The 24,311-nt window shown below is 40.0% G+C and overlaps 3 protein-coding genes across 4 annotated transcripts; 2 read left to right on the top strand and 1 right to left on the bottom strand.

The window, feature by feature from the left end:
• The first annotated feature begins 3,393 nt into the window (after window positions 1-3,393).
• Window positions 3,394-10,009, top strand: LOC111341779 (uncharacterized). 2 transcript variants are annotated; one of them, XM_088751197.1, is made up of 6 exons: window positions 3,394-3,503; window positions 4,643-4,808; window positions 5,221-5,451; window positions 7,306-7,613; window positions 8,502-8,783; window positions 9,348-10,009. In XM_088751197.1, the coding sequence occupies exons 1-6, from the start codon at window positions 3,478-3,480 to the stop codon at window positions 9,550-9,552; spliced, it is 1,218 nt and encodes a 405-aa protein (XP_088607323.1). In that variant the 5' UTR covers window positions 3,394-3,477; the 3' UTR covers window positions 9,553-10,009. The 2 variants fall into 2 exon arrangements, with proteins under 2 accessions (XP_088607323.1, XP_022804526.2); XM_022948791.2 differs by having other exon boundaries at window positions 5,221-5,490.
• A 425-nt stretch (window positions 10,010-10,434) lies between these two features.
• On the top strand, window positions 10,435-13,626 carry LOC111341785 (uncharacterized). The gene is made up of 5 exons (XM_022948796.2): window positions 10,435-10,613; window positions 10,901-11,136; window positions 11,853-12,037; window positions 12,638-12,751; window positions 13,053-13,626. The coding sequence occupies exons 1-5, from the start codon at window positions 10,474-10,476 to the stop codon at window positions 13,191-13,193; spliced, it is 816 nt and encodes a 271-aa protein (XP_022804531.2). The 5' UTR covers window positions 10,435-10,473; the 3' UTR covers window positions 13,194-13,626.
• LOC111341783 (tRNA-splicing endonuclease subunit Sen2) lies at window positions 13,477-24,273 on the bottom strand. The gene is made up of 13 exons (XM_088751179.1): window positions 24,053-24,273; window positions 22,965-23,067; window positions 22,550-22,607; window positions 21,565-21,709; window positions 21,145-21,425; window positions 19,975-20,101; window positions 19,183-19,236; window positions 18,419-18,557; window positions 17,795-17,831; window positions 17,032-17,164; window positions 16,400-16,433; window positions 16,238-16,293; window positions 13,477-14,545 (listed from the first exon to the last, which is right to left on the bottom strand). Exons 1-13 carry the CDS (start codon window positions 24,248-24,250, stop codon window positions 14,483-14,485), a joined length of 1,428 nt encoding a protein of 475 aa, XP_088607305.1. The 5' UTR covers window positions 24,251-24,273; the 3' UTR covers window positions 13,477-14,482.
• Window positions 24,274-24,311: the final 38 nt, after the last annotated feature.

Here is a 24,311-nt window from a genome sequence, read left to right as displayed (position 1 = left end):
AGTTTGAAAGGTGGAATTATAAGATTATTATTTCATTGAATCTTTTACAGTATTTCGAACTTTTTATGATTTTTTCTTGATGAAGACATGGAAGGAAACATTGACTGACTCGATTGCACTGCGGCGGTGATAAGTCTCTCGTTATCATATATTATGCAAATTTTCTGACAGTTTTCTAACAGTTTTCAGATGATTCGAAATATCTCAGATTCGAAATATCTCTGTTCCTGTCACCCGGAAATGACAACTGCCCGAACCTGCTCTTTGTAAGGAGAGGCAATGTGTCGTACAAATTCAAGCATCATGCGGTGTGCGCACTCCGATTGCATTGCATTGTGGTAGCTTTAGTTTCAATATGGTGGTAAAAGCGGTAGGATGGGTAGAGTTTGACTGAAAATTCCGTAAAAGTTAGGCCGTTTCTTTTTCCTTTCACTGTAGCTAAATATAATTTGATATATTCTGAACGTGTAGAAGTATTTTTCGTGCGTATTTGTCGCATATTATATCGTTCTCACGGACAAACACAAGCACTGTAGTTTAACATGTAATTTGAGACCGGTTCTCGAGCTGGTAAAATTCGTCGTACGTCGTAGTTTGAAGCCTTTCAAAGATTGTATGACAACTTTTTTCTCAAACGCGCTCCAACGGGGGCGGAAATGTGAGAGATCCTGGGAAAGAGGTTGCATTTATCAATCGCGGTGTAAATCTACTTTTCTAAGTGAAGGAAAATTATATAATCGCGAGTGTTGTGGGGTTAATCTTCTCTTTCAAGGAAAAGACCACCATAAAGAGTTTCAAAGCTGATGTTTCGTGCGTTAGCCCTTTGTCAGAGCGGATGACGAATTCTAGGGCTACCAGTGTCGATTGTGTCAGGTGTGTAATAAATGAAAAACGATGCTTTTTTGAGGTCGATAATGAAATGTGAAAAGATGTTCATTCTTTTGTCTCGTCAAAGGCATGGAACAAAGAAAACATTTCCCAGTCGACAAGAAGAATCGAACCTGGGTTCCGTGCTCCAATATTCTACCGCTGAGCCACAGATTTTCTATAATGAACTAGTCCACGGCTACGTTCGTACAGAACACGTGTCTGTTATGTCTGTTATTCTATTTACAAACACGACGCTTGTGACACTACTGATCATAGCAGTGTGCAAGACCTGTATTAGATATGAAATAAATTGGATATATCAACAAAGTTGAAGTGGTAAATTGGCCACCGTAACGATTACAAAAGCTGACGTTTTGAGCATTAGCCCTTCGTCGGAGCGAATAGAGGAATTGTGGGTTGTGTGTGTTTTTAAAGGCGGAGAATGGAGCTACGTTATTGGTGGGAACGTGGCAACGAGAAAAACAAGAATAAGTTAGTGGAATGAAAAGCGTCCGTTGATCCCTGTGGGATTTAGACTGCCGGTTTGAAAGATGAGCTTTTGTTCAAGATTTTTACGGCTTTCCGTGCCACCTAAGTGTAAGGAAAGACCGCAGATTGCCATATGTTGCTTAGAATGATTAGGTAAATTAAAATGTCTAGCGACTGGTTTTGATGTGTCCTTGTCATTCTTTCCACGTCTCGAAGGTGTTCTCGGAATCGGTCACCTAGTCTTCTGCCTGTTTCGCCGATGTATATCTTTTTGCAATAAGTGCAAATTATGCAATAGATAACATTGGCGGAGGTGCACGTGAAGCGATCGGTGATCTTAATGGATCGTTTAGGTCCCGATATTTTATCAGTGTTGTGAATGAAAGGACACGTTTTGCATTGTGCACTAGCGCATTTAAAAGTGCCTGGTTGGTCATTAGTTTGAAAAGAACTTCTGACCAAAAAATTGCCTATGTTTTTGTCGCGTTTGAATGAAATGAGCGGAGGCTGCGAAAAGATAGTGCTTGTCTCTGGATCGTTTTGAAGTAATTTAAAGTTTTTAAGAATGATGGATTTAACTGAGTGGTTGTGAGGGTGAAACGTGAGGGTGAATGGAATGCGGTCGAAATCTTCCTTATGCGACGTTTGTAGTGCTGGATGTCGATCAATAAGTTGGGCGCGCTAGTAACCCGCTTGAACGAAAGAAACAGGGTAACTATATATGAGCAGGGTAATTATATATGAGCCTAGCAATGGCCTTGCTTGTTAACTATAAGGTACTAGGGTCCCTACGACTCATGACCATCTGTGGTAGAGCAATCGGAGCGCGCGCGGAATCTGAAGCTCTCATGTTCAACCCGACTCCCTTGGGGAATCAGAAGTTTTGTTCGTTCCATTAGTTATGAAAGGCCGAAAAAGCATCTTTACTCATATCTTTTGCATTACCTCGATAATGATCGCCATCTTAAAATTCTCCCTACAAACGCCGAGTGATTCAGGTTAGAGTTCAGTTAGTGTATTACGCAATAAGATAGTCTACAGGTCTTGCGGTGTGAGTCTGGGACTATTGGGCAATAGCTCTTGCGAAACTTCACTCTTCAATGCACGTCACAGTAAAGGTTAACTGAGCCGCACCATCACACCTGGTGAGCCAACACCCCATCCCTTAGCGGTAAGTAAGTAACTATGACAACACCGGGATATAGTGAGCAAGTAAACATGAGATCGTACGGGTAGGATTTTCTAATACAGGGTCAGTTTGAGTTTTATCAAGTGATTTGATAATGTGAATGAGCCACCGTAAAGAGTTTCAAAGCTGACGACCTCTGACGAAGGGCTGACGCTCAAGGTCTTAAAATATTTGAGAAGAATATGCTGCCTTTCTATAACATCAAGAAATGGTTAGATATTCTAGTATTCTCGGATAGGGACGAATAAATGGAGGTCCCGTCTCCTGCAGGGTAGAGGGTATAGGAGACGTTAATTTCCCACGCACGAGGTTACTGTGTGATGGATGTCCTCCCCTGGGGTGGGATGGGTGGGTTGTGTTTGGTTTAGGTGGGTGAACCTAGCTGGTAGGGGACTACGAGTCTTATTGTTCTCTCACCTGTATACTGTACAAATCTATAAAAACAAAACAAAAACAAAACAAGAACAAAACAAAACGAAATGTCAGCTTTGAAACTCTTTAGGGTGGCCAATTTACGTTATTTTAAACTCGGTTGATAAAACCAAAACTGCCTTGTTACCCCCACCGACGCAGCACCACAGTCTCTTTAGAAACTTACCCCTTTTATTCATTTGCTGATACAGCACTAATGAAAAGAGGGGATAAGGTTCTAAAGAAACTGTGGTGCTGCGTCGGTGGCTGTCTCTACTATTCGCGTTACTTTTCTGAAGATAAAACCCTCAACCACAATTCCGTTGGGGAGTAATTGTTAAATATTCCAATACAACTGGCCTGCGACAAGATATCTTTGGAGTCACTGGTTTTGTAGCGAAAGGGCCTAGGGCGAGACTTTCATGTCACGCAACGATCACGCAACATGCAGTGACAACTAAAACCAATAGAAGGAGCTTGCAAATAAGAGGGGAAAGTTTCGGGGAAATCGAATCAATATGACTTCAGTAGCATTGACGAACCGGTGAGATCATTAATTGAATGTTTTTTAATTGTTATGGGGCGTTGTAAAGTGTTCTATGAATTTTGCTTTCGCTTAAGTTGACTGTCGAGACTTTCAGAATCGGAGCATTGGGGCATTCGAATTATTTAATTCCGATCCAGCGCCATCCATTCGAGGAAGTCCTACTTCAATTAAACACTTGTTATCCTTAATAGCGATCTTCACCATGGATGACACAAAGGCTAACCCAACCCTAGTCAAGCCATTTCTTTGCTAAACGCAAAGGTAATCGTAGCATGAAGGTCAACATCGATCACTGTTGCTGTTTTGTGTTGTTACCTTTACTGAAAAGTATTTCAAAATTTTATTTTTATCTTGATTATTTGAGCTTTCTCCTAAGAACGTAAGAGCAGGCCACTTCTTTGCTTAATTTTCCAAGGGCAGGATTGACGAATGGAATAGAATTGGCCCAGTAGGCAAGGGGTGACGTAGAGGGCAGAACTGGAGCTATTCCCCTAGAGTGGGGGTGTTGACAAAGTTGTGTCCAAGGATGATGCACTTGAATACCTCTTTGGAAAGGCTTATTGGGCTGTTGGGACCACCTGCCAAGTGATGTTTACCAAAGAGCAATGTATGCCCCAGTTGAGATCAATCAGACTTTGGTTTGAATGAAAGGGGTAAATTTCTAAAGAAAATGTGGTGCTGTGTCAGTGGGAGTAACAATGTAATTTTGGTATATATCAACTGAGTTGATGCAGTAAATTGGCCACCATAAAGAGTTTCAAAGCTTAGCCCATCATCAGAGCGATTGAAATTTGAACTGAGACTTTGGCTCGAATGTTCTTGACACAGAGACAACAAATCTTTGCAACAAGTTACTGCAGCCAGTTATTGTTCGTCTTATGTGTGGTGAAAGCTTTAGTGAAAAATTTTCTTTCTGTGATTAGTTGTACAAATTCAAACTGGCTAAAATGCTGCCTCAGATTACAGTAACAAAACTTTTCTGTGGAGGAAAAGTTTTATCAAAACTTGCCTTCCCTTATGAGGTAAAAATGTTTCTGCAACTTGTTTCAAAGCAGTACGACTTGGCTCTGCATGTTCAGTGCAGTGTGTTGCAACCTGTCATATTTTGAATGGCCTTTCATGTGTTATTTTCTCAGGGAACTGAAGAACAAAGCAACTGGTGTTGATATTCTGGTTCCTCGTTACGAACACATCCCAGGGCCATTTGGAGGATCAGTTGATTATCACATTATTGTTGTCACACAGTTGTTTTATTTCAAAACACCCGCTAAACACAAGGAGTCTGATATTGTGCAGTTTATGGTAAGTGAACAATAAAATTTACTAGGAAATATTTTCATCAAATGTTATGTAGTACATGCTTTGCCCTTAACATAGCAAGTGGCATTTTACTCATAACTGAGGAATTATTATGATCATGATAGTGTCAAAAAAGTGCACTGTCCATTCAAGTCAAATGGTTGGGTATTTTTTGATATGATCCCTGGATTTAACGTGGCAGTCTTAAGTCAAGCGTTCTGCTCCTAAGATCTTATCAGTGCTTCTCCCTACTACCTGTCTTGCAATTGATATGATGTTAGTTCAGAGAATTTAGTCTTGCATCATCTATAAATCCCCTAATTGATATTTTTCTTTATTCTTGTTACTTTTGTACTTGGTATTGGAATGAGATTTTATGCATTAAAAAAAAACATTTTGGCAATTTTTATTATAGATACCGCAAAAGTATGAATTGTTTGAAGAGTTATGCAATAAATTGACTCAGAAGTTCCCCAGTGTCGTGTTTGACCCTCCACCAAAGAAACCATTTTTAGTCAATGATACAGTGCTCAGTGAACGTCGGCAGTACATGCAAGATGTACTACAACAAATAGCTCGTACTCCTAAACTGGCCTGCAGTTCATTGGTTCTTGAGTTTCTTGGTGCAAAGAGAGGTCACAAAGAGGTGAACAGATTTGAGGACACTCATGGTGTATCAGATAAGGTACCTTGTATGTTTGTATGTGTACTTAATTGACCACTCCTCCAATTGGGATATCTAGGGCCAGTATAAAGGAATTAATAAACACGGTGTACCTATATTAAAGACACAACTGACAAAGCGCAGCTGAGGAGTTGAACCCAGGGCAAACAAGAACAAATCCAGCAAGTAGCAGACTGAAGGTCACTCTGAGCTGGACCACCAGATTACAAGCCCAGAGCCCTAACCACTCAAGGCCATACAGCATATGATCTTCTACAGTGTAATTATGGTTTTATCAACTGAGTTGATAAATAAATGTAAATTGGCCGTGGTAAGAGTTTCAAAGCTGATGTTTTAATAAGAAGCCCTTTGTCTTTCACTTTGAGGAAGGGCTAATGCTTCAAAACGTCAGCTTTGAAACTCTTTATGGTGGCCAATTTACATTTTTTTTAGTTGATAAAACCATAATTACTTTGTTACTCTCACTGAGGCAGGCTGCACCGCTGTGACAGTTTCTTTAGAGACTTGCTCCCTTCTATAGTGTAAGCTAGCCAGTGCCAAGTGCCATCTTGTTCCATGGATGCATGCCAAAAAGCAGGCTCTCAAGAGATGACTGAGGTCAGACAGTTGTTAGACTTGTCTGACGACTACCTTTTTTGCTCACACACCCTTTCACTTTTCTTAATTTAATGAGGGCCTGGGAAAGACCAAGTGTAGACCATCAAGATGTTATCAATATTGCATAAGTTATACCTGCCTCCAGTTTTTATACACTTTGGTTCTAATTTCCCTATTTTTTACCAAATGGAACATAAAAGAAGATGTATTCATTGGTTTTACCCTTGACACCCTGACATCAATCTGTACAGTCGAACCTTGATTATATTTAACAATTATTCACCGAAGGTGGGGTGAATATCGTCGAATAATCCCCTCGACAAAGTCGAGGGGATTATAAGTCGAGGGGATTATTTGACAATAATTATTCACCGAACCTGAGGCGAATAATTGTCTTAGTATAATTTCAGTGCTGAACAACAGAGAAATTTCAAAAATCATAACATTTTAGTAACATTTACTAACATTTTATTTTAACATTTTATATAAACCGCGTGGAGTGGTCTATCTTAGTATAATTTCAAAAATCATTACATTTTAGTAACATTTACTAACATTTTATTTTAACATTTTATATAAACCGCGTGGAGTGGTCATCATAGTATAATTTCAGAGCTAAGCAAAGAGTTTCCAGCAATCTGATTGGTCGAGCGGTTCCTTATATGACACTATAAACCACTCCATGTGGTTTATGTAAATGTTAAAATAAAATGTTAATAAATGTTACTAAAATGTTATGATTTTAGAAATTTCTCTGTTGTTCAGCTCTGAATTAATCGCCTCAGGCTCGGTGTAACAGACTGGTGACCGGATGTAAAGTTAGAAGGGCTTATGCTTCAAACTTCAGTGCCATACTACCATTTTTACGCCATTTAACATAAATTCTTCAACCTCGTCTCTTGCTCTACTTCAACACCAATAAACCACATAGTATTTTTTCTTTTAGCAGAATACCACTTGTATTAGAAAGCCACAGGTCATCTCGGGGGGGGGGTGTGCACCCCCCTGCACCCTCCCCCCAGATCTGCCCCTGACCTTCATGTGTGATTCAGGGGTGATATTGTAAGGAGAAATTAGATGTTAGTCACTCTTGGGGGTCCAGCTGAAAAGGCCTTCTACAGGTGACTGCTGGTGATGGACCAATTATCGCTAATTAGGTTGAATAAAATCAAAACATTGACAGGATTTTTTTTATTACTGCAATGCATACCTACACAGGATGAAGACACTTCTACAGGAAAGAGAAATACTCAAGAAGAAATAGCCGACGATGTTGACTTGTTTGCTGGCGCTGATGGAAAAGATGGCCAAACTGAGGATAGGGACGAAGAAGAAGAGGAATTGTTTTCTGCTGCCAAATCATCTGCTCCTCTTTCCAGCTCGAGAGTGAAAGGCTTCTCGATATTTAGCACTGATGATAAAGATGATGCGAATGATGAAGATATTAACACTCTGTTTGTACCAGCGGGCGCTGAAGAGAGAAATACAGTCAATCTCGAGATAGAAGACAATTCTGAACTTCTGAAGTGAGTTTCAGCCATTAGTTGTCTTGTCTTACTTATTGGTGTTGATGTTGATGAGTTTTTTTTCTTTGCGGCTAATCTATATTAAAACTATCCTAACAGCTTGTGAACCATTGTTGCAGATCATAGGAATCTAAAAAAGGGCAGTGTACTTTTTACCGCAGTTGGCAGTACTGTCGCAATTTGATTGGCCAATTTGCTGTTCAGACAGTGCTGTTCTCGTCAACGTGTCACGCAACGCGTCACGCACTGAAAGAATCGTCGGCATCGAAAAAAACAAGCAAACAAAAAGTGACATTACGAAATATTCAACCAGTTTATTATGCAAAACCAAAAACCATGTGATCACACTCACTTTTCGGATAATTTGACGTAATCATGCGCGGGCTGAGGCATTGTGCGCCCATCAAATGTTGTCGCACTGATTCGGTAGATCTGATTGGTCCGTTTGACCTCATATGTGATTGGCTGTAAGAGGCTAGTAGCGGAGGTCGGTTGCTTTTGGTCAGTTTGATTCGTCGGTAAAATTAGTTCGTTCAGTGCGGTTCGTTTGTTTCATGTAGGTGGTGAACGCGTTTGTATTGTGTATCGTGCCGACAATAACTGGCATCTTTCGAAAAGGGCCTGTTCTTTGTTGGTAACCAGAGTTATATAAAGTCATAATTTCTTATTAGTTAATGTTATTGGTTCACTACATTAATGATATTTATTTTAATGTCACTGGCCGCTAAATGGATAATTTTTCAGCTGTTGCAAAACTGTATTTGCTAAAAGTGGCTCAGGATCTGCTGCTCCTTTCAATCTTTCAGAAAATATTGTCACCTAAACTATTCTATAACCTCAGTGGATCTAGTGAGTTGTGTCACTGATCTTTCGATTCTCTCAAAACAGGATCGAAGACGACTTAGATAAGCTCTTGAGTGTCAAGGCAAAACCTCAGAAGCCACCTAAACCATCGAAACCTGTGGCGAAGCCTCGTCTCAAACCGAAACCTAATCTAAAGCCCAAACCGACTCCGAAGCCCAGGTTTGTAGAGGCGGCTGCTGGAGAAAACGAATTATTTGGACCAGAAGATACAGAGGCTACCGAACAGAAGACCAAAGAAGCATCTGCTACAAAAGGAAAAGCTGGAAGCGAAGACTTGTTTGATCGAGCAAGGAAACATTCTTTTAGGTTTGTGGATGAACGCTTCGTGCTTGAGTGTCGTATAACCTAATCCAAAACAATCTCAACAGATAATCAGAACAAAGGCGCTCATGAACGTGAAACAACGGATAAATTTGAGTTACCCACGAGGAAACTAAAACCACCCCCCCCCCCTCTCCGCGCTTCAAAACGCTCCGCCTCCTCTGCACTGAGTTACAGAGAGCTCTTTGGTGAACTAGTCCACGTGTACTTGCTTATTGCCGTAAGTTTTCTTTATGTAGCTCCCCAGAGCACTCGATAATTGTGAAGCCCAACTCCCTGAAAAAACCCTGTCGGGTGACAGTCGGCCGACTGTTAGCCGACTATCGACCAACTGTCGACCTATAGTTTTGAGCACACTTGTTGGCCAACAGCCGGCCCGACAAACGGTAATCTTTAGCGCAATAGTAAAGAACTGGAGCGTAGATCCAAAGCTGTGAGGTTCGATTCCCTATAGAGACTCGGAACCCTTTTTCTTCTAGTCCTACTCGCGACTCGAGATAGAATAACAGCTATCGTTACTAATTTCACTTCCGTTTCAAACCTTTTTAGATCGTCATCCCAAGGAGAGGAAACGCTGGACGACATTTTCAAAACAAAGTCACGATCAGTTTTCGAGACAGAGGACGACGATGACTTATTTAAAACAGCTTCGAGAGCCGAAAAGCAAAATGTAGAGGAGATGGGTGTGGACGACATAGCAAACTACATTCAGCAGAACAAGCCCGACTCAAATGCAAAATTAGATTTATTTTAAAAATAGGCACCCAGGAGTTTATGAACAATTTTAAATCTATCAACGCGATCAATAATTGGAACAACATTAATTCTCATGAGATTCCGGTAGAAAATGAGGGATAGGAGAACGCACCTTTCCCAGAGGCGACGAAATTCTCGCGCCGAAGCGCTAATGATAAGGACCTTTCTTGCAGACTAAAAGAGGACACGAGCTCAAAGGTTCCATTGTCGCCGCAACGAATAGGTTCCAGGACCAAACCTCCCGTGAGGAGTGGCTGCTTTAATATTTAGGCTATAGGAACTTTTGTCATAGAAAAGAAAAGCATTTCAGATTTTATAAGATAATGGAAGGTTCATAAAATAGCTAGAGATAACTAGATTTCTGTCTCGGATCTATACGGAGATTTTTTCAGTCACCCTCAAACAATAAGCGAAATTGTTTGGTTGAACACAAATAAAATATAATTATGCAGTGATTTATTATTTTGCTCACTAGCTTGTTTATATTATCAATCCTTTCAATCTGCGAGTGTGGTCGTTCGTTTCCTCATCAGCATGTTTTTCTTGGTTTCATTATTTACCTTGTCTCTTCATGTTTTTTCCATCAGAGTACGTCACTTTCTTGTGTCACGATACAATTCACCTCCCCCCTCCCAAGGGGCCAGAAAGAATTTAACGTCGGTGATATGGCTCTACATTTCTGACATGTCTCTGATGAACGTTACTGGAGAGTCCGAAACGCATGATGTTTATTCAAAACATTTGAACCGCATGCAAACAAAATTTTGCGTGGTTAAAATACAAGGGACAAAACGTTGTCCATTCGTGACAAGGCTGCTGTCAACTGAGCATGGAGTCAGTGACCGTCGGTGTCAGTCCAACGATAATGAAGCCAGCGGTTTCTTTCATTCGAAAAGGACGCCATTTAATTAAAGCCATCATGCCGGATAGATCAGGAGAGAAATCAAGGAACAGATCGAGAGAGAGATCAAAAGAGAGACCTCGAGAATCTTCTGATCGGAAAAGGATTTCCTCTGCAGTTGTCGTGTCGAAATCTTTCCAAAAAGCTCATGATAAAAGGTAAGTGTGATGCGTTAAGATCATGCCAAATGAAAGCGTCATGTTGTTTTGAACAGACTGCGGTCACAGGCGCGCTCATTTGATCCTTATCTGCAAGAATACTACTCGCCTTTTCTTTGGAATCCTTTGAAATATTTCAATTTACAGTTAAGCTTACAGTTAAGCTCAGAACGAGACTTAATCCGTGGAAATATTAGCGAAAAAATCGAAGACAATAACTTTTGTCAGCAAAGATCCCGCGGTCGTTTCGAACATGTTACAGGGATTTTTGTGATCACCATTTGTAGAGATCCTATCAAAGAGAGAAGAGGCTACAGACAGAGATCTCCAGATAATGACCGTGAATCTGACAGAGGAGGACAGAGACTCCGTATGGACCGCGATGAGAATAGAAGAGAACATAGAAAACAGAACATAAGCGAGCGACTTGGGCAACGACCTAGAAAAACTGATTCCCAAGGCGAACGGGAAGACAACGAGGATCCCAGCGCAACTAGATGGAAACAGAGAAATGAGCGTTATTGTGAGTACACTTTCCGGACACTTGCTTGCATGGAAACTATTTTCTGGTAAACATGCCCTCAGATAGAAGCTTCTAGCATACTAACTATGCTCAGATAGAAGCTTCTAACACAGGCACATGCTTTTGACCCACTGCCCTTAAGCGAATTTTTGTTCCACCCTGGAGAAATCTGATGTGAGTGGTTAACTACTGAGAGGACAGACTAAAAAGTAATCTACCTTTAGAATGTAACAATATTTTCAAGAAGAAAGGTTATAAGAAGAAAGGCAGAAGGAAATGCTGATCTATTTAACACCAAATTCTCATTACTCAAATTTTGAGAAATCTACAACAGACAGTGTGGAGAGTCACTGTTTAGATCTAGGGATTTGCATGGTGAAGGATTCTGGATTTCTTATCACTCTGCGTTACAGCTGGATTTGTTTCTTGGTGGCCCTGAGCGGAATTCATTGTTTATGCTGTTCACTCTACAAGGGGGGGGGGGGGGGGGGGGGAGGAAGGGAATTGTTAACGACTTGTTCCTCAAAATAATATGATAAACTATTTTTTGATGTATTTTTTGGAGGTTTCTAAACTACATCACCACATAGCAAAGTTTTGCAATAATCCATTTTAAGACAAGACAACTATGGTCATGGTAGCCCTCAATTTAGATGTATCTTGTTCAATTTTTCTTCCTAAATGTCTGAAATTACATACCTAGTGTTTTATTGCAGCTCAACAAGGTAGAGGTGCAGCTTCAAATCCAAACAGACGCACAGTGTTTGACCGCCTAGACTCAGGCCCACCTCGAGATAGAATGTCCAACAGAACTCAGCAAGGTGGAGGGTCCTGGGACCAGAGGATGGTTGAAGTTGATGTCAATCCACAAGATGTGCCTCGAGGGAAACGTTACTTCATGGTGTGTATATAGTTATATAATGTTTTGGTGAGTAGTATCAATGGGTATACAGGGCTCAACTTTTAACTTTTTAACTTACTAGCCAATTGGCAGGTGACAACTCAGATGTTACAATAATTTCAGTTTGTTTACCAGCCAACCGGCTGGTGGAAATAAAAACCCCTGGCCAAAACTAAATTTCTGCTAGTCTGTGGCTAGTGGACTGCTGTTAAATGTCAAGCCCTGGTAAATTTGAGAGTTGAGCCATATTTCTCGGAGCCTGCAGGGTTAGTCAAAACTACAAACAATGAAGATAAATACTCAGTGATACTATACTATTTTGAATAAACATATACTTTTCTTGAATTATTTATCATTTTGATGTAGGTTTTAGCAGAAGACAAGAATGTTTCTCTGCTTTCCTTCAACTGAGATTAGAACCTTGAAAAGTAACTAAGCTTCAGAATACTTGAATCTTTCAAAACAAAAGGTGCAACTGTGGAAAAAACAGTCCAGTGATGGGCAGAAATCATATTAACAGGGTAAAAATGTTCCCCTCAACTATTGCATGATTTACTGAAAATTTTTTCGTGACTTTTGCATATTCTGCAAATTTGTCAGCATGATGATCGCGAATTACCTAGACGGCAGAAATCTGACAGATCGAGAGCTCGTTCAAGGAGTCCATTGTGGGTTCATGATAAGTTTGATGACCTTGAAACAGATGAGGTTAAGGTAAGAACAGGTCTTTCCTACCCTGTATTTCCTGTCATTGTCATTGTTATTTCCTGTCATTGACCCTGTCATTGTTTTGTCATTTGTGATCTGATGAGTTTCGAGATGATTGATTTCCCCTCTTCCCTGAAATTGCACAAAATACTGGGGGGGGGGGGAACACAAGGCTTTTGTTTGTAAATTTAAATTGTAAATTAAATCGAAAGAGCCATATGGTGGAGATTTATTAATAGAAGATACTGTACTGTTGTGCTGTAATTCAGTAATCCAAGCCCACCCTGTCAAATTTTTCATGTTTCAGGATGATGAAGAAGCAGCTCATGATGATGATGATGATGGTGACGATGATACAGAGATGCAAGACATGCAAGTCTCGCATGTGCAGGAAAGGGAGCGGTCCAGGGATGGGCCCAGGCGTAGAGAAAATCAGCGCCGCAACTAGCCTTTCCAGTAGGAAGCCAGTCTCCTTGATATACATGTATTAGTTCCACAAAAGGTTACATAGAACTGTGGGGTCAGTTGAATGACTCCATTTAAGGACTCACCCTTGGTCCTGGAGGGGCTAAACTCCATTCTTAGATACATGTCCCTTTCCACTTTGTGTAAGGGAACAATGAAAACACAGATCGTGCTGCTAGACTCTGTTGTCTGACTTGCAAAACTTGTGTTGCTCACGCTAATGGCGCTTTCGTAAAAAGCTACACTCCACCAACATCTTTCCGTGATATGACAACTTTCTTCCATTTTAATCATGTTTTGTAACCATCCATCGTATATTTTTGGATGTGAAGCACTTTTAAATTTCTTTGTAGGACGTTTCTTTAAATAATAATAGTCAATATTCAATTCTTAAAAAAATGAAACTTCATTCCACATGTTGTTGTGTAGTTTGTGATTTAGCGGCAAACGTTTTCCTTTACGTGCTTAACTTTAAGATATTTGCATCACCCGGCTGAAAGAAAAACCTTCAAAATGTCCAGGGAAACGCTATTCTGGGCTTTTTGTTCTAACACTAACCGTGTGGCAACCATTTTTGGCTTTGTGAAGGCATTAAATGGACACCCCAACGGGAAACAAATTAGGATCGACTCAGATCGAACATGACCGTCTGAGTTCTTTTATAATGGCTTTCAATCTATTGCCAGAGAAGCATTTTCGCATCGGAAGTTACAATAGGTCAAAACCAAGTCCCTATAACTAATTTTATCTTTACTCTTTTGACTTTTGGCCGATTCTTTTCCATCAAATGGAGATCTCCCTTTTTATAGCGGAAGGTGGTCTACAAAACGAACACTAATGGCGGGGTTACAAAGTTACTCATTTGGTTTAAGGGCGCGAGAAGTAAGTTTAGCTGGGCCAGGTAATCCTGCCAATTACGAAAACGAAGCACGATACAAAGGCGTAGCTGAAAGGGGGGGATTCTGGGGGTGCCCGTGACCCTCCCCCCTATCATAACCCTATTATTTTAGTTAAACACGGCATGGAGGTCGACACGACAATCTAGGAAGTATATCCACTGTTTCACACAGTGTGACCCCCCCCCCCCTTTGAAAAATCCTGGCTTCGCCCCTGCAATAATAGCGGAGGCGTGAAACACGAGGGATGTTTTTCGACCCGCTTCAAGCCTGAATTTGGACACGAGATCTTATCGGGTTTCCTAATCATTTGAAGCGACACTGTTTGGTCTTGCACTGCACGATAGGATGCTGGTTAGACATGGGTTGACCATTTTTAAGATTTTTCTCTGTCTGGTTCTCGTGCTCTTTCAGGAATCCACCGCCTTAGTACAACTTCCTACAAACAATAAACAAAACAAAGGGGTGAACAAGTGTTTTAACACTTTGAAAACGGTTAATGAGGTGAATGGATGAAAAATCAAAGCACATCCTGATTGGAGAGTATTTGAAAATTTACACGAGTTTTCGGTAACTTTTTCCATGAACGGCAACCAATGACATAGGAGGAGGCGGCTATGCCGTGCTGGGCCATAAGACGAAACCCAAACCACAGGGAGCCCACACAAGCGGCGTGTCTGGTCGCTTGTTCGAAATGTAACTAAAGAAGAAATATAACTGTAGAAGAAGCAGACTCCTTCTTATACTTAACAATTGGTTCATGCTTTAGCGTGCACTATCGAGTTATGGAGCACGCGAGAAGTTTGGAGAGCACGAAAGAAGCGTAAGAGTTGCCCGAGGCGATAGCCGAGGGAAACTCTAGCTTCTTGAGTGCTCTCCAAACTTCCCACGTGCTCCATAACTCGATAGTGCACAGCTGAAAGCATGAACCAATTGTTTTAGAACATAGCCGGTGGAATTGTGCATCAAATCCGACGCGAAAAACGGACAACAATATCAGTTGAAGCGAATCGTGACGGCGCTGTTTCCGAGTCTCCTTTTCCTTTGTTTTTCTCTCTTTCTGCCTCATTTAAGAGCTCTAGCCCAAGGGAAAAGGTCGAAACATTGTCTTCGTTTTCGGACTAGTAGGCCGAGTTTCTGTTTGTATCCATTATTGTCGCGAAATATATTATTTTTCCCCGCGCTAACAATGGCCGCACGCGCGAAAAAAAAGTTCTGGCGAAGTCGGATTTGCTGACGCTATCAGCGTGCACTATCGGGATTTTGAGCACGCTCACGTATAATGAATTTAATTGCGCGACTCTGCTAGCTATGTTCTAAAGTAAAGTAACAGTCAACGCAAAATCTACCAAACCGCTCAAATTCGCCATTTAGAACCACAGAAACGACAATACAGAGCAAGTGAGGTAGGTTTACATTTATTTTGGGCCTTAACATAGACATTCCTTGATATAAGTTTGCGATATTACGACTCTTCAATATTCTCCCATACATTTCTTTATATTTCGAACAAACGACCAGACACGCCGCTTGTGTGGGCTCCCTGTGAACAGACGACGGTTACAGGTCGTACAAGTAACAGACCGCAACTTCGTTCCCAGGGTCTCTCGTCTTCCCGCCCCCCTGGAGCGAGAGAAGAGAAACCCTAGTTTGGCTGGTCATGTGTTCACGGAGCAAAAAAAGATTTTTTTTCTTGCCTCATTTCATTTCCTTTCTCTTTACATTTTTCTCTCTTCTCTCGCTCCCAGGGGCGGGAAGACTCCTCATGGGGACTAGTTTTTCTTTGCCCACGCTCGTGACAAGACGAACGACAACTTTCTCTAAACCCTTTCTGTTTTTGCTTCGAATCAGAACAAGAAACTCATCATTCATCGAGAAGCTGGACTCATTTTCACATTTGTCACAATTTAACCTGAACTCCACAATTTCAATCCGCGTTCTCGGAAAATGCAAAAGAACCGTGTGAGTACAGGGCCGGACGGCTTTTTCCGGCCCTGCTGCTCCCACCAACCCGTCCGGCGTTGCACACATCAGCTTTCACTAATAGTTTTCTATGGAATTGCACGCGCATGGGCCTTACAGTCATCTTATAAAATGTACTTTTCTTCAGAATGTTTTAATTAGCAATCACCTGTATTTTAAATCTTGAAATACATTTTGGGGAAGACAGTTCTTCATTTTTCAAGTCTGAAGACGAATAAATTATTGAATAAATGAACGTGAAAAAGAAAGTAAAAGAAACTCAAAAACAAAATCGTACACAAAAGAGAAAAACAAAATACATATTTCTGACCTGATGGCTTGATGACGTAACAAATCATCAGTTCCTAAAAGACAAGCGCAAATACATGAGCGTTCTGGGAAAAATTGCAACATTTGACTACTTTTTAATCCCTTCACTCCAAAGATTTGACTTTTGACCAGAAAAGGCTTCATCTTTGGACATTATGTGACTCCAAAGTAAACAATGAGAGCGTGCGCGGGCAAAAATTCAAGCTACCGAACAAAATATTCAGCACCGCGTTTACGTGAAACGCGAACGGTAAGAGTGGCCACGTGACCTCGTTGTTCCCCGTCATTTTTTCTTTTTTTTTTTTTGTACGTTTGCCGGTTGCGCTTTGCCGTTTCTACGAGAAAGTGACCTGTTTCTCGGTTTGCGTGTACGTAAGGTTTTCTTCACTTTTTCTCCCATAGAGTTGAAGTTAATTGCTGGAAAAAGGGCACCAAAACTATTCCTTTTATGTCATATACAAGGGCGCCTTCAAATCCACAATAACGTGAGCTCACGCGAAGCTGAAGCAGCAAGGTTCACGCTATTTTAAGTGAAACGTGAAAGGGGAAAATGATGTTTGCCGTTTCACGCAAAAGCTGTGCTTATTCTCTCAACTAACTTCTGTATCACTTTGAAGAGACAAAATACAATACCTTAGCAGCATGTTCATTCACGCGTCCTACACCACACAACTGACGCCAACTGAGCTCTCTACCCAAGATGGTGCTATCACTTTTTACAGTATCCTCATGTTGATGATTAACCATTTGTACAATAACAGAGTAGCTGATAGAAATAAAATCATTCCTAAAAGCTTAATTCTTTTATGAAAAGTGATATCTTAACCAGGTCTGTCGCAAGACAATTAAGAGTTAGTTAAGTAACATCTTAGACTTCAGAGACCTGAGCTTTACTTACTTCGTTTGACCAGCAGATGTTTTTGCGATTAAAAAATACATAAATTTATTAATAACTAATAATAATAATAATAATAATAATAATAACAATAATAACAAAACGGTATTCGTAAGAGATAAAAAACAATGACTACTTTTTTTAAATAAAACGGTGATGGGACAAGGGTGACCGAAAGGATCACAGTCAGAGTTCAAGACCTTCAGAGAGTCGATATGTTGTTTTTAGGGAAAATACCCTTTTTTTTTACACCTAGAAGGATTTTAATGGACACCGGGGAAGACGATGGAATAACCTCGAATGGACTAGCATTGAGAAAACTTAAACCACTCTCTTAGCCAATTAAATGCCAAATTTAACCCCAATCACCCTTTGAGCTCTGATTGGCTTCTTGTGATATCCGATTTATCTGCGTTTCAGTCAGCCCTTGTAAGACTTTAATTTTAGTTTTACAATGCTTAATAAGGTAATACACATATTCACTTTTAGCTTGCAACTTACCTTGAGTGATAAAACGGCATACCCTCCTTATAAAGAACTGTGTATCAAACGTGACAGAGACATAAAACCAAATTTGAATTAGCTGACAAAAAACTAGTAGTGCATTGCTCAAGCACAGTTTAGCCCACTTAATACTCCAGTTAAATGACTAACATGGCAAGGTCTTTTAACTTTGCTTATAACTCAGACTAATAAAGGGGGTCATTTTCTAAAAAAAACGGTGGCTCTGCATCGGTGGGAGTGACAAGGTAATTTTGGCTTTATCAACAAAGTTGATGATGGAAGTTTCCACCCTAAAGAGTTTAAAAGCTGATGTTTTAAGCATTAGCCCTTAGTCAGAGTGAAGGGCTAATGCTTGAAACTCTTTACGGTGACCAATTCACATTACCTACTTGGTTGATAAAACCTAAATTACCTTACAACTCAAACTAGTCTACTTTTTCCATGGAAGGTTTAAAAATTGGGATCTCACCACCATAAGGCTTTTGATTTATAGACTGAAGCCCTTTCAATTTTCTTCACACTTGATAGAGTTTCAAGCATTTTGAGAACCTTTGAGCTGTAGCCCTACAAATTTTCTAATTTCATAGACAGACATGCAAACAATAACATACGACATCTTACCCAGGTCTGTTCCATATTTGATTCCTAGTTTTGGAACCCATCCCTTGGATCTGAAGTAATGATATGATACATAATTTGGGATGAATTCTTGTTTAGCTCCACAAAAAGCACACCACATTTGACTCAAGGACAGGGGTTTCTAGATAGAAAAGTGAGAAAATATGTGACAACGAAAGGTGAGTACTAGACTTACAGTCATCAGAAAATTTAATACGGAGTCTGCTGGCAGGTTATTTGAACAAAGTTTAGCCCTGTTTTAACAAAACCGTGTTCTAAATTATTTTGAATTTAGTTGAATCTTTTATCTGTACATTATCTTAGTAAACAGTGTCAAGAGGACCAAATACTAACAGTGGAAGGCCATTTATTCAGTGAAAACAGACCTCTAATAGAGAAAACATATGGCCCACTGCTTGTGCAAAAAGGTGGTTTGGGTTACTGGCCTGGTATGAATAGCCAGCCCTACATGTAAGCCCTGGAGAGACAATACTGTTACTGTTAATTACAAACTTTTGAAAATAAGCCTATGGACAAAACTGCAAAACAATCTGAGATTAAAAGGAAGACAAACACCTAATCAAAAAAAGGAAAAAGGATGGTAAAACTGATGGAGATTACTTAAAATGGATTAAAAAACAAATAATTAATAACTACTATGGCTCGGAAGTGAATAACTTGAAATCAGGGCTAGCAATTTTTGGAGGAGAGGAAAGAAGTCTGTTTCATTGAATAGAGAAAGATTATATGTTCTCATGCTTTCTTACTTTATCCTTGTCCAATACAGAAAGACAACCAAGTCCATAGGAAAGGAAAAATGCCTGCAAGAAGTTAAGAAATCTAGAATTCTAAGTAACTATTAATATTAAAGTCTGTATATTACCCATGTGACCCATCAGGCCAGCGCCTATCTCTGGTCTCTGTAGCATGAAGCAGATAGGAGTATTTCTACTCCCCCATAGAAGGGCTGCTGGTCCATTGCAGGGTTAAGGTAAAGTCTGTTTATGAGCCTAGTAGCCCATTAGGCCGGTGCTTAATTCCGGTTCCTGTAGCATGAAGCGACTAGGAGTATTTCTACTCCCCCCTGGATGGGATGCCTGTCCATCACAGGGTTATCCCCAGCATTAAATTGCCGGTACCCATTTAAACATCTGGGTGAAGAGAGGCACTGTGAGAGCAAAGTGTCTTGCCTGAGAACACAACACAATGTCCCGGCCAGGGCTCGAACCCGGACCACTCGATCCAGAGTCAAGCGCACTAACCATGAGGCCACCGTGCCTCCACCCATTGCAGGGTTAACACCAGTATAAAAGATACCAGTACCCTTTTAAACACCTAGGTGAAACCTCAACATGATGTTCCCGTCCATGGCTCGAACCCAGACCACTCGATTCAGAGTTGAGCACACTAACTGAACCGCAAGGCCACCCACCTCCACAAACTATTAAGTTCATGCTACAAATTCAATTAGAAAAATGTCATGAAAACAACGAAACTCCCATTTTCAACCATTTTGCAGTGTTGTAACTGTAAAATTATAGGAAATAAGCTCGACAAACCTCTTCTAAACTCAGCTGTAAGTGCTCATAGACTTTGTAAGGATCATCGCATCTTCTAGAGCTAGCCGAATGATTTCTCCTTTGGGTTTTAGTCACTGTGGTAGCTTTATCAGATCCCTTTTGATTGCTTTCAAGAATTGGATGTACCGAAAAAAAAAAAATATATCATGACAGGGCTCAACACTAAAGCCCCCTCTACACGAGCAATTTTTATATGGCAATTTTTAAGTGGCAATTTTTATTTGCCTGTATAGATGATGAAAAGTGACCAATTCTTTTGTGACAACTGCATTTGCTGAAAAGCTGGTGTGTTAGTTTTTAAGTGGCAAATAAAAATTGCCACGTAAAAAATTGTTCGTGTAGACAAGATGCCACATAAAATGTGACAAACGTGTCTAAAGCTGCAACATGTCAGGCACGTCTTCTGACTTTCACCATCTTGCTTTTTTCCTTTCCATGAGCATCTCCGCTGTGTGAAATTATTACTGATGCAAATTAACAACAAATATTTGTAGAGCCATCTACACGGGAAAATAAAAATTGCCACATACTGTTGCCACATAAAAATTGCTTGTGTAGACGGGGCTTAACAGTAGCCCACTAGCCACAGACTGGTAGAAATTCAGTTTTGGCTGGTGGTTTTCAGTTTACACTAGCCAGTTTGGCTAGTAAATGAACTGACATTGTCGCAGCATCTAAGATGTCACCAGCCACTTGGCTAGCTATAGTAAGTTGAAAAGTTAGTGTCGAGCCCTACATGAAATAAAGTAAGTCAGGTTATATGGATTATGTATAAGTTATCATTAGTTAGTAAATTAAGAAAAAAAACTGACAGTTACCATTATCTTGTGACGTTGGTTATGTTTAACCTTGCACTTCAATATCTATGTAAGGTATGATGCCATAAAATTCTAAAAAAATTATTTTGAGCATGACTGTATTGTATAAACTGGTCAGTAGTATTTTCAGGGTGTCTTGCTAACAAATCACGCATTGGATCAACTGCATGTTTTCACATTATTTTGCATATCATTATCTGATCTAAGTTTCTTTTTTAGTGGTTATATCCAGTCATTTCTTTTGTAGGAATATAAAGCGGTATGATCATATCAATTTTCAACCACTGTAAAACTGTTTAGACCCAGCAAGAGAGTCTTGCTAATATCTTACCTACATGGACTTGAAGACTCAAGATTATTTCTCACAACATCTTGCATTACTTCTTCCAAATCCCTGTTGGTAATCATTGCCTCATCATTCCCACTGGAATTACTCAGCACATTTCTATCATCCTCAACATCATTGTAATTTTCATTATCATCCTCCTCCTCCTCCTTTTTTTCGTCGTCGTCATCATCGTCATCATCATCAGTGAGTTGTGATTTAGTCTCTATAGCATCATTACAAAATTCTGATTGACTGACAGATTTGAAATCTTTAACAGTCTCTCCCTAACACAAAACAATAAATTACAGCACTTTTAGCAAAATGTTATTACTGTCTGTGATTAAGAGGTGTTAATATTTATAAGGATTTAGGTCATATAAATAAGTTAAGTCTATACAGTTAAATACACACCATTTAACTTACATGACCACTTCTTCTCTTTTTAGGAGAAGGATCCATAATTCCTTCATTATAAACACCTTGGTCTCCCACCACTTCACCTGTCTTTTCATCATGTTTACATGTTGCGCCAGTAGCTTGCTGCCACCACTGCTTGTGATTTTTAAATCTGAATTTAAAAGAAAAAGAAAAACAGAGAAAACTTCACACTACTTCATCTGATTGAGTGTTTACAAGAAATTACAAAACAGCAAAGTTAAGAGTGCTGGACTGTTGTGCAGGAGGTCGAGGGTTCGAGCCCTGGCCGGACCAACACTCAGGGACTAAAAATAATTGAGAAGAATTTGCTACCTTTCTATAACATCAAGAAATGGTTATATATTCTAATCTTCTCGGATAGGGATGAATAAATGTAGGTCCCGTCTCCTGCAGGGTTAGGGGAAGAGACGTTAATTTCCCATGCACAAGGTTACTGTGTGATGGATGTCCTCCCCTGGGATGGAATGGGTGGGTTTACTTGGCCCGCTGTAATTGGTGCAAGCTGTTATGGTGTCCCTGCCTGTCGGCGAAGCTAATAAAATAAGTAAAAGTTGTTCAAGGGCAGATAACACTATCCAAAGGATAAATCACTCTCCAGAGGATAAGTGTTAACTGAATGTGCTGCACTATCCACCAAGGAGAGATTGATCCAGTAGATAGTGCTATCTGGCCTTTGAACAACCAGAACCAGGTTAAATTAAAAATGAAAAAAAAGTAAAAAAAAAAAAAAAAAATAAAGGCAGCAATATCATTAGCAAATACATTTTTTTAAAATAAATAACAATAATAATGATAACTTTGTTTCGAAACTCAAAACATCACAATAACTTTGTGTGGGTAATGGTTTTTCCTCTCATACATTTCCAAATTAATTGACACAGAACACATCTGTTAAATTCGGTTTTCTAGGATCAGACTCGTATCAGACCCAAACTAACTTTAATAGTACATTGTGCAAAATAATCAGTACCTCTCCTTCCTTACGATACGAAACTTTGACTGCCGGATTCTTCTCTCCCTTGGTGGTACTATAAAATATTGGAAATACACGGCATTGAAATACAGATACATGAAGCATTAAGTAACATTGGCTCTCAATACATCTTAATCTAAATATCTAAGGAATCATCAAGGAGCATAACAAGTGTTCCTAAGCTCTGTTCACCAAGGAACTGAGAAAATCTTACAAGTAAGGAAAGGTAGCCAGGTATCTTTTTCTGTTTCCAGCATTCAATGGATCCATCCACCCTAATTTGGATAGCCTGCTCCTATCTACCTATCTATGACTGAAATCCCCCACCCTCCCCTCTCCCCACCAGAAAATCCCAGTTGCATGCACCAACATCAATAGCTCTTGTAACAACTGACATTCTATCAATACTTACATCTTCTTAGCTTTTCTGATTTTGAAAATGCTTTCTGAGAAACATTTGAAATAGTTTCATATTCAGGTTTGCTTCTTGACAGAAATCCTTTCCCAAAGAAACCCTACCAAGAAAAAATTACAATTTTTGGAAGATATAAAAGAAAATTTTCTCATGAGTTAAATAAAAATCCACCATGGTGATGAGGCTTGGGAGTTGAGTCTGAATTTGTATCAGAGGAAAGTTGGTAAAATGAAGATCTGTCCATGATTATGGACTTACAAATACTTCCTTGGCCAATGTGTGGGTCATGTTATCATTGTTGATGCAGTTTTCTATTGCTGCCTCCCTTATACCTTTGGTATACCACCTCCTGGTTAACTCAATTGGTAGAGCGCTGGATTGTTGTGTGGGAGGTCGAGGGTTCAAGCCCTGGCTGGACCAACACTCAAGGTCTTAAAATGACTGAGGAGAATGTGCTACCTTTCTATAATATCAAGAAATGGATAGATATTCTAGTCTTCTTGGATAAGGGCGAATAAACTGTAGGTCGCGTCTCCTGCAGGGTTAGGTGTAGGAGACATTAATTTCCCACGCATGAGATTACTGTGTGGTGAATGTCAGTCCCCTGGGATGGGATGGGTGGGTATGTCCGCTGAAGATGGGCTGTATTGCCCTTTACAGATTAGACATTTCGATTTAGATTTAGTGACCGGGGAAAAAAACCTCTGACAGTGAAGGAGAATATGGCTGGGTTTGTCTGCGTGTATGATTAAATGCACAGTTGTGCAGGTGATGTTATTAAAATGCCGATTCTGCAAAAGTCAAGCTCAAGTTCAAGAAATTCGCCAGCCAAGAAACCACTTCACTTTTTGAAATAACTAAAATGAAAAATTTCCTGAGATCTTTGTTGAATACGAATCCCGGGAAAATTGTTCAGAATTTGAAACTACCGAGTACCTAATTTAGCTAGTGTTTTGCAAACATACAGAACGCTTCTTAAAAAAGAATTTCATTCATGATTATGATTCTTCAAAGAACCGGATAGTTTAAATAGATATACCAAACAATAACACCCACGCCAGGCATGGAAATTCTCCTCAACTCACCATCTTGTAAAGAAAAGTAAGGTCTCCTAAATCTTCAATCACAACGCAGTTATCCCTGAAATAACCAGTGTAATAGTACCACCTATCAGTGGAAGATTGCTCTCCTGTAATACTTTGAATGGGAATGGGAAATGGAGCTTCTTTGGGATGAAATCTAGCGCCTTTCTTGCGCCGGGGAGTCCGTCCTTCGTCCGCCATATTGATTGTGGTATATATTTGGGTCGTCGTATACGACATAAAATTCTTTGTTACTGAACCC

Source organism: Stylophora pistillata, chromosome 2 (assembly GCF_964205215.1).
Source record: "Stylophora pistillata chromosome 2, jaStyPist1.2, whole genome shotgun sequence".
Lineage (NCBI taxonomy): Eukaryota > Metazoa > Cnidaria > Anthozoa > Scleractinia > Pocilloporidae > Stylophora > Stylophora pistillata.
Note: the sequence above shows the minus strand (reverse complement) of the source record. Positions and strands in the feature narration are given on the sequence as shown.

Excerpts from the sequence above, each read along its gene's own strand:
- LOC111341779 (XM_022948791.2), top strand. The coding sequence starts at position 3,478 with ATGACTTCAGTAGCATTGACGAACCG. Across the intron at positions 7,614-8,501 it reads GACAATTCTGAACTTCTGAA|GATCGAAGACGACTTAGATA; the intron begins GTGAGTTTCAGC and ends CTCTCAAAACAG. Across the intron at positions 8,784-9,347 it reads GCAAGGAAACATTCTTTTAG|ATCGTCATCCCAAGGAGAGG; the intron begins GTTTGTGGATGA and ends AAACCTTTTTAG.
- LOC111341785 (XM_022948796.2), top strand. The coding sequence starts at position 10,474 with ATGCCGGATAGATCAGGAGAGAAATCAAGGAACAGATCGAGAGAGAGA. Across the intron at positions 12,038-12,637 it reads GAGGGAAACGTTACTTCATG|CATGATGATCGCGAATTACC; the intron begins GTGTGTATATAG and ends CAAATTTGTCAG. Across the intron at positions 12,752-13,052 it reads TTGAAACAGATGAGGTTAAG|GATGATGAAGAAGCAGCTCA; the intron begins GTAAGAACAGGT and ends TTCATGTTTCAG.
- LOC111341783 (XM_088751179.1), bottom strand. The coding sequence starts at position 24,250 with ATGGCGGACGAAGGACGGACTCCCCGGCGCAAGAAAGGCGCTAGATTT. Across the intron at positions 22,608-22,964 it reads ATCAGAAAAGCTAAGAAGAT|TACCACCAAGGGAGAGAAGA; the intron begins GTAAGTATTGAT and ends AATATTTTATAG. Across the intron at positions 16,434-17,031 it reads TGAATGAACATGCTGCTAAG|GAACTGATGATTTGTTACGT; the intron begins GTATTGTATTTT and ends CTTGTCTTTTAG.